The sequence below is a fragment of the Tinamus guttatus genome, unplaced genomic scaffold (assembly GCF_059628265.1).
Source record: "Tinamus guttatus ecotype Peru unplaced genomic scaffold, ASM5962826v1 Tinamus_guttatus_pri_ptg000330l, whole genome shotgun sequence".
Classification (NCBI taxonomy): Eukaryota; Metazoa; Chordata; class Aves; order Tinamiformes; family Tinamidae; genus Tinamus; species Tinamus guttatus.
Window position 1 is genome coordinate 2046140 of NW_028288864.1, and position 14921 is coordinate 2061060.

The following is a 14921-nucleotide window of genomic DNA, read 5'->3' on the forward strand; positions in this document are numbered from 1 at the left end:
CAAAGTGCAAGAGCTGTTTTTCTTCTATTCCCCCATTTAGACAGAAAGTGTTGCAAAGCTTCAAATTAAATTCCCATAAGAAAACATTAACTATCTGTTCTAGGAATAATAGAACCAATGGGGCCTGGTTCCCTGTGGCTTTGTGCCCTTTTCACCTACCTGCAGCAACCCCAAATCCCCAGTGACAGTGGCATGGCAAAAGAGCCTGTGCAGTGGCTAATCCGGCTGCTCCCGGGGCAGCTGGCATCTTCCCACTGCATGATCAAATGCATGGATTCTATCCTGGGACAGTAGTGGTGCTAACCTGCCTCTTCCCATTTCCACGAGAATTCAAGAAAACAACTTATAACTCCCCTTCTCTCCTTTTACCACATTTAACTCAAAGAAGCAAATGCTTTAAAAGTGACTAGAAGAAACAGATAACACAATGGCAGGACCTTCACTGCCTTAAAAAGTTGGACTAAAAATTCATGTAGTGGCTCTGCTGAATCTGACTTATCTTAGTAGGAATTACTGAGCAACTGTAAGTCAAGAGACTGCTGACACCAGGACTGCATTTGGCCTGTTCTCTCAAACTATTTTTCTCTTCTCATTCCAAAACAGTACTTAGAAGTATTGCAGGGAGGTGAAAGGATTGTTATTTAAAATTTAAAAAGGCTTTTGGCTGAACTCTTAAGTTTGCTAACAAAACCGGATCAAGTGATCAATGTCCTAAAGGTAACTGGCCTGACACAAATACATCTTCCTATTTTTATGTCATTTTCTCTTGCTTTCTAGAAAATATTTTTTTCTAATACTTTCTAACCTGTAGTCACTCATGCACTTTCCTCGTATACCTGTGGTCTTTGTTCTAAAACATTTATATCAAGTACCAAACCCATAAGAGAAGTATTATAAGTGCAACATTCAAAAAAGTGAACCTTTTGTCTAAAAATATGCTTGCAACAGACTTTTACAGACGTTTGGCAGATCTAAGAAAAACATATAAGAAACAGGTAGAGGTTTATTCATTAAAATCACAAAGCTCTGACCACATTACGGTATGCAGTCAAATTAATTTCTCAGTACTGCATTGATATCTCTAAATACCTTTAATTTAGCCATCTGTAATCAGCTATTAAGGAATATGAAATATAGATCCTTCAACATTTCACCTAAATTCTCAATGTCCCTGAAATGATGCATTATATTGTTTTCTGCATTTAAAAAAGGCTCAAATCTGAAATCTTTATTCAGTTTTTAGTGAGATGGAAACCCACACTATAAACTGGGATATAATTACATTGCAAACCACATGTTTAAGGAAGCTCATCTCTGAATAACCTTTCTACTCTGAAATCCTTTTGAGATGTCTCATTGTTGTAATTGCTCCTCATTAGCACAGGTGCAAAGATGCTTTTTTTTCTTTAAATACTCGTTGTAATTTGGTATAATTTGTGCTCTTAGTTTAGGAAGATTTAAATTAGACATAAAAACAGCATTTAAATGATGAAAAAATCATTATTAAATGAGCAACATACTTGACCTTACTTCTAGCATACAAACTTAATTGAAAATTTCATGCACAGCTCCTCTCAGAAGGTCAAGTACATTTGCACTAAGGCTCCCCTGTTTTTATATTTGAGGCACATAAGATCAAATGCTAGATAAATACAAAAATAAAATTGTTGAAATAGAAAAATAAAGACTTTAATTATGTAGCAAATTAATCCTCAACAAACAGCCCAAGAAGAAACATGATGTGTTTCCTACAGAATCAACATTTCATTGTACTGGCTAACACTGTCCTCCTTATTAGAAGTTTTTGTTCTCCTAATGGTGATTGATTGGTAAGGCATTGTGGTTTGTTGTTTTTCCTACTGAAGGCCATCAAGAACATGTCCAAATTTCGTGGCTATCACATTAATCAAAGGGAAACAAAATCTAAGGACAAGAAGCTAAACAGATGTTTTAAGAATGTGAGACAGGGGCTGTAAAAGACATAGGAGGGAAAAAAAAAAGTCCATTTTGATTTGTGAAGTTAGTTTAACACACATAAATAGAGTATTTTTGCAGGAAAAAGCTTCTCATTTGTCACCTAGAAGGATATAACTGGATTTTATGACATATTCATATCACTGTATTCTATTCTCTTCTACCCATACATGATTTTTACTCAGCATCAGCTACTGCATACCTGCATACTCATGAATATCTGCTCAGATATTTCAGGAAAGATTTGCCCTTTGAATAAATGTATGTTCCACATTAAGGAAGAGGAAAAACAAGTCCTAAAAAAGGCCCTTTACGCTCTCCTTACTTAGCAAATGATGCAACTGTGAGATCTCCTGTTTGACCACTGTTGCTTTCATCACCCCATCAAAGCCCAAAATTCACCCAGCCAACATGTATGACAGAGGAACTAACACGTAAGTCCAAAGGGCAACTGACCCAAAATGGAGACCTTGCTCAGGAATTCTTCATACATTTTCCGCTTCCTCAGTGTGCTGCCCTGTTATTAAAGGAGAGAGAAAAAGAAGGTAGAACATTACACGAAGTATTTTTGTGATTTGTTCCTACAGCTGCTCTCTTTGTTTTCCCCTCCCCTTCCTGATCTTGAGCATAGCCAGAATAAACAGCCTAAGGCAAATGTTTCCCCATAAAATGTCTGGGCAAGTTGTACTCCTGATAAGCAGCAGCAGAGGGAATCAAATTCAATCCTGGTGCAATTTCACTGACTTCACTGGTGTTACTGGACACCAAGGATGATTTGGGTCCATTATTTACAGACACTCATTTTTAAGCCAGAGCTTCATCAATTAACTGTTTAGCTAATTCAATATATATTCTGTTACCATTGAGGCCCTACTACAAGGGAACTTACTATTACAAAGCGTCCCTCATGGATCCCATTCCTTTAGATTTAAACCCCTTTAATGCTAAGAATGCTTGTGTGTATGCAAATGTTTCTTTATGTATGTATTGCTACTGCTAAGTAACCCATTCACATCATTATTTTAACAAGATTTAAGCAATTTGGAGCAGACAATCCACCAACATGTCCAGCCACCTGCACCGGTGCTCCTAATCTAGAGGAAGACCTTTCGAGCAATATATACGTGAGAGGACGTACGCTTGTGTCGTGTTTGATGTCTACAGAGGGACATCCCCAAAAGCTTTCAGGGAGATTCAGTGATGAATACATGCAGTGCAAATTTACCAATACCAGAACAATTTATCCCTAACCACCCTGGGGATCCCAAGAGGGATTCCGGGGTCCCTGCTGCTCTCGTGGGGTTCATGCCATGCGGGTACATAGCAGCCCGTGGCATTTCTGCCTGCAGAGATCCTGCCCAAGGTCGCCTGGTTCCTGCTAGTCACGTTTGCAAAGTGGGAGTGCGGCTGAACGATGATATATCCATCTTCTGAGGCAAAGAGGAATGAGCATGACATTTACTCATAGCCCGGGTGGATAAGGCAGAAGCAAATGTTAGTGCTTGCTATAGAACAAAAATGCTTCTCTTTTCCTCCTTTCCCAAGCGTTAAGTGCCTGAGGCAGGGACAGGACAGGAGGACATACAGAGGGGAAGGAGAAAACTCATGTGGCCCGAGCAGGGAAGGCTGGAAATATAGAAGCGGGAAAGGTGGCTGCATCCATGTTGGAATTACAAAAATGGGAAAGGCCATTGTGTCCAGGTGAAGGGACAGAAGAGGCAAATGATATCCCTCTTCCCATGTGCACTTGTCAGGTGGGGCTTCATCTGGTGACCACCGAAGAAACAGGGCTCTATCTACCAAATTCAATAGCCTTAGGCTCCAGCTTCTAACAGCAGCGTCAGCAGAGGCTGACAGGGGCTCTCCTCCGGGCACTGCCATCGTTTTTGCTCTCTCTGCTCCCACACAGTCCCCGAAGCCGCTGCTTGTCCTGGCTGGCTCCAAAGCAGAAGCACCGCGACTCGCGCGGCCTCCCGCTCTGCTCCCCTTCCGCGATCCCCGCGCGCGGCGGTGACACTTCTCCTCACAGAGATAGCATCGCTCACCCCCGCCTGACCTCGCCGTCTGACAAACCGGGCTCTCCACCTCGGAGGCCCCGGGAGCATTCGAAACGCCAGAAAGGAAAAATGAACTTCAAACGGAGGAGGCTCCGCGCGCCGCGCCAAATCCTGACAGCTCCCCCGGAGACGAGGGATGGAAACGTGGGCCCGGCGCCGCCGCTGCTCCCCTCCCTGCATCCCGAGGTGGGAACCAGACTGGCCAAATTGAGAGCTGTGGAAAACCAGAGTGGTGGTTTAGTTCGGTGGGCTGGGACACCCAAGGACAGATGTGGAAAATGCTTTTGAAATGACTGTGGATACAGATGAATTTTAAGAAGCAGTAATCAGCTGCCATAAGTGTGGCCTAACCACAGCTTGGAGTATTTAGAGAAGCAGGCGAGAGCTGGGAAGGTTCGAATCCCGGCTGGCTCCGAGAGCCGGAGACCAGCAATTCCCACTGGACAACGGTGTGTTAGCCCCTGGCTACACAAGGTGAGCACCTTGCTCCAGAGTTCATGGCAAACCAGCACAGAAGCTAAGCTGAAGTGAAAAGGATTAATAAAATGTGTCATTATTACTGTATGCATCGTGGTAGCACCTAGAACCTTAGCTCCGGTTGGGACTCCACTTGGTGTATCCCACTGGCACAACTGGATCCTTTTTTTTTTTTTCCCCCCACAAAGGAAGAGTTTGGATCACCATCACACACTGTTAAGGCCCACAACATTGCTTTGTTTTCATCTTAGTGCATTTTCCTGCTATAATGATCTGAGGGGAAGCAATTTAGAGAGCACTCTGCTCCAATATAAGCTAAAAAAAAAGAATCAGTAGAAGTCTCACAAACAACCAAAGCATGTTTTTATTTCCAGCAGTGTTAATGACCTTGCCTCCGCATGAAACACAGGGAGAGAACACATTTTGATCAGCCTAATATTCCCTCCTATATGTTTGATGTCACCTTGGACTCTGAAGCCCTCATTTACTTTTTATTGTCACCTTGTTAGGTCTATGCACCTCATCCAAATTGTAGCAGCAACGAGTACGAAGGGTATCACAGTCTTCTGTACTGCCACCCAAGTCACTTCCACAGAAGGGCCAACCAGTATGCTCAGCGCGACACGTGTTAAGTCTGATCTTACATAATATCTTCATGAATGGTCTGGAAGCCGCAACAAATCAGACAGTAATGAAATCTGCAGACTAGGAGATACTAGGGAAGTTTGCCAGGACAGGAAAATAACAAAAAGGGATCTAGAGACATTAGAAGTGGAAGCAGAAAATAACAAAATGAGCTTCTGTTTGGAAAATACAGCTAAGAAACATAAAAGGGAAAAAAGAAACAAAGCAAAGCATGGATATTTAATGAAAGGAAGACTGGAAAGTTGCAAAGCTGAAGAGATTTGCAGGCAGTAGGTAAGACTTGGCTTGCTATATCCTACTGTAAATAGAATATAGTTAACAAAATTTGATCTCTATATGGAAAGCCATCATCAGGGAGTGAAGATCAGAGGCCTCATGTCCATGGCCATCTCCATGGCTTTCGCCCCTCTGCTTGGGTAACTCATTTCCAGAAAAGTGCTCCAAAACTGCACAGAGCCTGAAGATCTGCTGAAAGAGCTTGGGAGAGCTGGTAAGGAAGGAGCAAAGCAAATTCCACCTACAGAATATAGCTTAGTACTGGGATGCTACGTATGGCACGTTCATAACTAGTGTGATCAGTCGTGAACATTTTAAATAGACAGTGATAATCACTTATGGATATATGACAAAAAGAAAGCCTAACTTAGTATAGCCTAACCTGACATAAGTGCAAGGGTATAGTTAGAGTAATAATGAGTGTATAAGGGGAAAGTTAAGAACATGCAATTTAAGATGAACATCAAAAAAGTCTTATCAACTTAAGATTTGTTCTCTTGCAGAAGTTTCCCAAGGGAAGTGGTAGAAATCTTGCTGCTTGAACCATATAAAAACAATAGTAAGTGTACAAGAATAATCTTGTATTGGCAGGGTTCTTGATGGCATGTTCTAAAAAGTCTTTATTATTTCTGCTTTTTCTAACCTATTAATATCTCCTTATTTCAATTGTCTCTGCTTCTCCCTCTCCCCAGCTTCCTTTGTTCACCTTCTTGCCGATTCAGAGCTGTCATGCACCAGCTCATCTTCTTAAAGATAGTGGTTCCAATTAACAATGAAGAGTCATTAACATGAGGAGTCATTAAATCCTGAACCACAATGCTCCTCCCCAAAAGGAGAAACCATTTGTTTGCCAAATCCACCCAGAAAAGTCTTTTTTTTTTTTTTTTTAGGAGCGCTTAGAATGTGGCAAGCCCTAAACTTAGCTTAAGTAAAGGCTGTGAAATCTGAATGTCACTGAAATTATATCAGGTCTTGTTGAATCTGTTTTTTTTTTTTTCTGAGAGTTTAGAGGAGTGCATCCATTTTCCAACTGTTCCTTCTTCACTTCCTCCATTTTCTTCCACTCTTCCTTCCCACTCTTCCCGTCCGGTCTCTCTTCCCTCTGCTCCTTGTCCTGTACCTCCAATCCTCCTCCTGTCTTCTTTCCCGCTCCCTTTTTCCTGGCTGTCTAGATGGGCTGCTCGGGGTAGATTGGATCTTTCCTAGAAATCCCCAGCTTCGCTAAAAAGCCAAACAAATGGCTACCAAAAGGCAAAGCATGGCTCAAGTTTCAAATAAAAGAGTTATGCTGGCAGGTATGCAGCTGGCAGGAAGCGCCAGAAAGGCCTTCTGGACTGCTCCAGCTCCCTTTAATCCCTGGGTAAACCCGATATTGAAGGATGCCTCGTATGTACATTCTTATGGCAGCATGAAAAAAAAGAGAGTCACTCAAACAATGTGTACTGGCCCCATGAAAACAAAATTCCCTGCAAGACCCCGGTGCTCTATTGCACAGATGTGAGCAGGAATGCAGGTTTGGGATTTGCTTTGTGTTTTGGCCACCAAGCAGTCTATGTTCTGTGGAATCATGAAGCCCTTCACTTGCCTGAGCGGTAAAAAGCACTTGTTAAAGAACTTGTTCTTCCATTCATAGCTGTGAAAAGATGGCAAAAAAAAGCCAAAATAGCATAAAGAAAAATAGACATAACAGTAGGGACTGACTAATCCTGATTAGTCATTATTTATATCGCAGTAATACAACTCACTTTCTAAGAGCAAAGCTGGCCCATCCTACTTCGTACTGAGCACATAAATTAAGGTCCTGGAAGAAAAGTCATTGCTGTGTACATCCCATTAAAGGTGGGAAGGTAAAAGTGACCAAACTGCTAATGCTGGATGTTATGCAGGCAAAAAGTTTGTACCTAATGTGCAACAACCCTCTCAGGCCAGGTATTTTGGACCATGGGAACTAGAGGGTACCAAAATTATTCTGAATCAGGCCTTCTTACAGAAGAAATTGCGAGAAATTAATACATGAAATTTCCTCAGTCTGGGAACTGAACTGTCTGGGGGATCAATTTGATGTTGGGATACAGACATTTGCTTCTCTGGTATTTGTGGTATTTGCTATATTTAGAATACAAATATTGTACTACCCTGGGATGTTCCCCAGTCCGCGATGCTCTTGAATCTCAGTTGCACTGAAGAGAGAGCAACATTTTAGCAACTGAACTACATGAGAATCCTAAAACAAAACGCCTTTTCATCTCACTCAGGAGACTGTAAGTAAATAAATACAGCATATGTACATATATATATGTGTGTATGTTTGAGTATGCACATACCCACACAGCAAACAAAAGACACTGCAACAGCAAGAAACATGCAACACAGGAGAGAGAAGTCTATGAGACAAATGGAACACACGTGGTTAGATAATTTGTGAGTGCATTGAGACGGGAACACGTTGAAGGAATTGAAGTGGCTTTTTTTATTCCATCTACTGCAACAACTTCATGCAATTCTCTGCAAATCTTAACAAAAAAAAAACAAGATCAACATTCACCATCATTACAGCTGCTAAAACAAACCTGAGTATAACCCTTGAGTCATCAGTATAGCTAAAGAGAGACAATGAAACATGAAGAAATAAATATGTTTTAACCAGCTTCTTTTGGGACAGGCTAATGTAATAAATGGATGACAAGTGTAACTAAAAGTCAGCAGGATCTCTTTGCATGAGGCTTTGTCCATCCAAAAAAGGGAAGAGCCAAACTCCCACACCTTCTGAAATACATTTTACTCATACCATAATAAACCAGGTGGTATGACATGTATGGCGCAACAAAATATGTAGGCAAAGGAAAAGGCAAGAGGCAGAATTAAACATTTGAATTGACTAAATGCGAAGCAAAGAACTTTGAAATGCAGCCTGCAAGGAGAAATGAGGTACAGAGTCAAGTGCCTAATGACAGGATAAAATCTTTTTGGCAACTGTGGATCTGAAGATATCATTTGCAAATAAATAGTTACAGCTTGAATAAAATTTCAACACTAGGCAGAGAAAATATGGAGCTGGTCATGGCCAGGAAGGAATGCAGACAAAAGAAAAACCTACCACTGGTTATGGAGTAGCTTAATCTTACTAAAGAAAGAAAACATATCTTTGGAGAAAAATGCCATTGATCCCTTGGATAAAAATATTTGCAAACAGGAAATCAAAAAAGCCCTGCTCCCTCTCAGTTTTAAAATCATCTTAATGATATATTTCAAAAGATACCCTAGAAACTACTACCTCTCATTTCAAAGCGGAAGTATTCCTGCATCCAAAATATCCAGCAGCTTTCTGGAAGCATAAGGTTTGCATAAAGCAAAACCAGCCATGTAATGGTAGAGATACTTTCAAGTATGAAACATAGTCCCTAAAACATAACTAACCTCTGGGCTTGCCAGAGTGTGCAGAGAGTAACTGCAACCTGCTCTCAAACACAAGCACAGAGATGGGGGCCGCATTTCACTTACAGCCAAGGGACGGTTCACACTGCACTTTTGCAAATAAGTAAAAAGAGGACAGAATCAGCATCATTTGGATGAGTAAATCACAATCACAATGGACAAAATGGAACATTTCTATACTTGAAGCAGCTAATTTCCCTTGCTACCTACAATATTTCCTATCTAAGTACTGACAATATTAAAATTACACTGAATAGGTATCTAGTGAAGTGCAGTTTTAATGCATTTCATCAACTTTTAATGACCCAATTACACACAAAAAAAATAATAAAAAAATAAAAAAGGAAGAAATATTAAGAGAGACAAGAGAAACTCTGTGTTAAACTCAAGTTCTCATGAACTGGAAAAAAATGAGCTTGCAATGTACCTTGTCACTGCTTCAGAGAATAAATACACGCATTTGGAAACCGCTTACCCACTGCACTAGAATCAAACTGAAGTACAATAAATAACATTCAATTTGTACATGTGGATAAAGCTAGCATTAAAAAAGAACAGCTTTTCCCATTTGAGATGTTCAACCCTTATAGTAAAATCCTGTCTCTTCATCAAATACTCCTGTTCTGAAAGCTGCGATTAGATGATGATGGATGCATGACCAAACCTGAACAGCTCACAAGCTTGAATGATGCTAGGTACCACTAATTTCATCAGTGCTGAAAGCAGAATTACCTCAAGGCTAGAAGGACTGTGAATCTGTCCCTTCTATTCTTTAGAAGCAAGATTAAAGGCAGCCGTAAGAAGCTATTCTTAAAAAGCCAATAAATACGTGACTTGTCCTGACATTTATTTCCCTCCCTGCATTCCTTCTTTATACCCTTGAGTCCTCCTTGCAGTATGTAGTTTGATCACACCAGTTATCCTAAACACTTCTCCCTCGTCTCCATGTAGAACATGGGACTAAGGAGCAATGTGTGCTTCATAAATCTGCTGGGAAATTCTCCTGCCTCATGAGTTAGAAATATCTTAGAGAAACATCTCAGCTACTAATATTTGCCTTGCCTTCACTGGGAAGCATTCAAAAACTGTTCATCCTGCTTAAATATGAAAAAGAAAACATCCTGCTTCTCATTATTATATTTCTATCTTGTGTTGGAGCTACCAGCCTGAATCTTCCAGGACAGAGGGTATTTCCATCAGACATATTTCCTAGACTCAGCATGATATTCATCTTTGAGATAGAGAACTTTGTCCATGAAATACAGAGTGAAAAACAGAAGCAGACACCAGATAGTACAAATAAATCAGCTAATAATATAATAAATTACAATTACATATTTATTATTTATTATTTATATTATATAAATAAAATATAATAAAGATTGCCTTACACACTGTCACATAAGAACTAATTATTCAAATGTAAAATCTACTCAAACTTTTTGCTATTTTTTCTATTCTCCATGACATCAGTGAATCTATGTACAATCTCAAAACACACCTTCCCTCATTATGCTGAGAAATAGCATAGTTTCCTTCAGGTCTGAATGAAACAATGCAGCTTTCAGAGTCAACTCCTACTGAGAAAGACACTTTAAATAAAGTTATCTGTCTGCAAATTATCAAGAAGAAAGAAATATTTTATGGAGAAGGAAGAGATATGCACAACGACATCAGAAACAAGCAGTCATAAAAAAAAAAAGACTTTGCTAAAGTTAATTATCTGCCAAAGCTTCCATTATAAACCCACTACTCAAGAACTGACAGCAAATCCATAGCCTAGCACACACTCCAGATGCCCAGAGGGTCTGCTGAGCTTTACTGCAGAGGTTGGGGTGTTGGAAAGGAATGGAGCTGTGAGTTAGCAAAACCTCCCTGCAGCTCTGCATCCGCTCAGATTGGTGCTCACCAGCAGAGATGGAGTGTGTAGTCCCAACGAGACTTATTTTAGCAGACCACAATCTAGTATCACTTGCCCAGAAGAGCTCACAGTTATCAGTTCAAGGATCATACAGGCAGGAGGTAGTACTGAAAGATGTTTAGAGATTTTCAGTAAGAAGGAAAGCATGTGCATTAGCTCTAATGGGTCACGGAGGCCCCCGGAAGTTTTCATACTTCTATGCACTTATTCATAAATAATAGTATAAATCAGTCCATAAATTAGTAAAATATTGTTACTCAAGGTGCTTTCTGCCTTGGCACCTTTCTACTGAATCTTATCACCTTCTACTTTACTTTACCTAAAATACTTTTAGAATGTTATGGCCAAGTACTCTCTGTTTATTTAGAAACATAGACTGCAGAGCTTTTTATCATTAATGTCATTTGGACAGAGGATGGAAGTGCAGTGCACAGTTCTGGCACTAAGAAAGAAACTAGAAAATAGCAGTTTTGAAAACAATTCATTCTCCATACACTTACCATTAAAATGCGTCTGTAGCTGTCTCTGTCGATGCCCCAAAGCTTGAGATCTGTCTTGGCCTTGACTGTAGCAGCCCTGGGTGTTCCATAGATCAGGGCAAGCTCCCCAAAGCTGCCTCCTTCTCCAATGCTGGTGACCCATTCTCCATTGACATAAACCTAATGTGCAAAACCGGGAGAGAAGCAAAAACAGTTTGGGAACTCCTCCTACTGCCAGTTACCTAAAAGGCTATTAGCAATTTCCTTCCTAATAGTCAACGCTGAAGATGCTGGAAGAAAACAATAGTTTCCTCAGTCAGCCACAAAAGAGGGCAACAACCTGCTTTGTGGACAGGATTTCAAGTCATCTTGCTTCAGTACAATGACTGTATTTACTCTCTGATTTTTCAGCTCCTGTGGTTAACTGGCATCAAGTTTTCCTTCTGGTGTTCAAGTCTCAGACAATGGACAAGCAGAACTGCCACAACTTTTGACTTTTTATTAACGCTGCCAGACTTGAAAGGAAGGAGATTTGTTGAAAGGTGTAATGAAGTTTGATGAAAAATACTATAGCCGTGAAATGGAAAACAAACAAAATGGGGAGACATCTTCCAAAAAGGAACATTTTTTTCTCCTTTAAGTCAGTACCTCCAACAGCCACTTAAGGATAACTATCAAAATCTCTCTCTGTCTTAGTGAAGAATACTAAGTGCTTTAGATTTGAGAAGCTATGCACAGAATTATCCCTTACATTTAACTCATTCAGCAGTTCTACAGAACTTACAAAACAGTATTTGACGCACAGCCTTTTTAGATAAGATATCTTCCCAAACCCTGGGATGGATTTATACAACCATCCACAGCATTTTTTCCTGGATGACATATAATTTGAGTAGAATTTTCGTGCTACGTAAAACCTCCATTGGAGAAAGGGGGACTTGTGCAGGTGCTTTCCACTGGGCTGCCTTTTCCTCTCCATTCATTGGCAATACAGCTTATGAAACATAGTAGCATATTCTAGGACCAGTATGGATTGTGTATTATGCAGCTTGCTTGTAGCTTTGCTGCTACAAACCTACACAATAAACCCTTTTCATTCTGTTAATGTGTCAGTGAGTTTAGAGAGTAGGAAAGGCTGTGTGCCTTTATCCAGTACAGAATGTATCCCAATGTGCAACAGACCAAAAACAACAGTAATCCACCAGAATGAATTTCATTTGTTTGGCAGTTTGTGAATAGAAATGTAAAGAAAACTTCAGGTACTCTCAACTCAAGCAAGAAACTATGGCAAAAGAAGAGGCCATAACCTACTATCAATTACTGAGTAACAGAGCCTCATTTTTTATAAATATATAAACTAAGACTAATCTTAAGCTAGGCTAGAAAAGTTGCTAACCAAAACAAATAACCTGGGGTCAAAAGTCAAAGAAGTGTCAGTATTAATTTTATTTCTGCCTTCGTTTTATGATGAAAAAGCATGTTATGCTGAAAAAGCATGTTATAAACTACAACTGAAATCAATCCCAATTTACCTTCCCAATATCCAATCAAGCTCCAATTCCACTCCTGCTGAGCTCAGTGAAAAGCTGGTTCAGTAGGAGCTAGATGAGGCCATGGACCAGTTCAGCTTGTCAGGAGACCTCTGGGATTTGTGTAACAGCTGAAAAGGAGCAGTATTAGCATTACTGCTCAACTACAAATGGATCTTGGTGTTCCTGGAGTGTCTGAGGATCAAAAGGCTGAAATAATGGGTAAAAATAAACCAAAATAGGCAGGTCTTGTGTTTAAGAGCACAGTATTTGCTCAATAAGAAGTGGTAAGGTAAAATGATTCACCGAGGCAAGAGCAATTGCATTAAGGGACATAAAGCAGAGTTTCAATTTTAAGTGGGGAAGCAAACTCATTCCAACACCTATTTTTTTTAGCAATATGGTAATATTCCTTCTTAAAATAGTGTTTTATGACTGCTGTGCAGAGATAGGAATTAAGCTGGTGAAACTCAAAGTAGAACAAATAAAGGACAGACATTTACTGCTGCACGGTTGTTATAGAGAGGTTACTACTAATCTGCTCCAAGACATCTTTATTTTTACTATCTCACTTCACAAGACTCCCCCAGACATGTTTGACACGTAGCCTGTAAACAGTTTATGCAAATGCTCCTTCTCCTACCCCAGGTGTGTCAAGTTTAAAATTCTCTGTAGTGAAACCAAACTGTTGATATGACAGTCCTTGAGGGCAGCATTCACTGCCCCAATAAAAATGCCATTTCCAATATCAATCTCCAAAAGACAAAATAACATAAGAATAATTCTTCTTCTTTTAAGAAGAAAGCCATTCTATTTTGTTCTCTGGAATGGCCTAAGTCAACAATAAACTTTTGTCTCCATGATGATGCTAAATTGCATTGATGATGTATTGCATTCTGCCCTTTAGCAAAGAGTTCATGTAAAGTATCTCTATTTGTAAGGTGTGGGGAGTAAAGTTATTTTAGTCTGACAGCAGCTTACAAAAACCGATGTTATACGGCAGCAGCTCGGAAGATCTCCTTCTTTAGCCCCCAAAATACTGGGCTGAGGTTTGGCTTGTACTGTTTTAGGCATCTGTGAACTCTAACCAAAGTTGCCAATACACAGATGGATTATTCCTGGTTCTTACTTGAACTGCCCATCACAGCTGCATGATAGCTGCATCCTTCTTCTTTTATGCAGCTGCCAATACCCAAATCCAAAGAGGAATAAAGCAACCAGAACCTGCTACTTCCCACAGACCAGAAGTATTCCAGATTTCCATTGCTTTCCATCATTTAGTACGAGCACTGCAATTCTTGTGGGCTTAAAAATCACACAACTTTGTTCACGTTGTTATTTTTTTAAGAAGGCAAGTGGGAAAAATCTACAAACCTCAGCAATTCCTTTCTTCAAAGGCTGTGATATACATATGTGCTAATTGTGAGAGAAAATGCAATGAGTCACCCAGTGCTCAATGCACTAGGAATGCGCCTTGCCCTCATTCATCTTCGTGTTGTCTAGAGAGGCAAAATGTAATCTTACCACTAACGGTAATATAACTAATTTACTTTGCAAGTAGGATAGGATCATAAAACTCCTGAGCTTCATAGGAGTGAATTTACCTTTACTACGGAGTCTTTAATTTTGTATTGCTGTTTTCAAATTAACTTTCAGCATTTTTGCTGCCACTTTGTGATCTACATGGACAATATAATTTGTTCCAGGCATTGCAACTTTCAGATCTTAAATCTCCTCCCTCCCCGGGATCTGTTTGTAATAATTTGTGCTTTGTGTCTTGTCAAGCCTTAATATTTGCTCTCCAAAAATGAAGATGAGATTCATTTCTTCTTGGAAAAATAGGCAAGTCTTAGATATGAAAGGTATTTATCTGTGGGTAACTTTCTCAAATACAGCCAGTATTTTCTTAATATAAATATATGAACTTGAAGACTGTATTGAGAATCCTTAAAAATTCAAATATGGAAAAAGCAATTTTAAAATTTCCTGTTTAAAATTTCCAAAAGCATCCTTCTGAAATTAAGAAGGTATCAAATCAACCAGGATAATGGTTTCCCCCATTCAAACTAAAAGTAACCTATGGAAACTAACAGTGAACAGTAAAATGGAACTAGTTTCAAAATCCAGC

General features: G+C 39.8%; 1 protein-coding gene across 1 annotated transcript in view; it reads right to left on the reverse strand.

Annotated features, from left to right (window-relative positions):
* PRKAR1B (protein kinase cAMP-dependent type I regulatory subunit beta) overlaps window positions 1–14921 on the reverse strand; it is an 88466-nt gene that overhangs the window by 20093 nt on the left and 53452 nt on the right. The window contains exons 6-7 of the mRNA XM_088529438.1: window positions 11286–11444; window positions 2431–2491 (exon numbers count right to left, since the gene is read on the reverse strand). Of these exons, the coding sequence (XP_088385564.1) occupies window positions 2431–2491; window positions 11286–11444 (220 nt within the window). The remainder of the gene's footprint in view (window positions 1–2430; window positions 2492–11285; window positions 11445–14921) is intronic.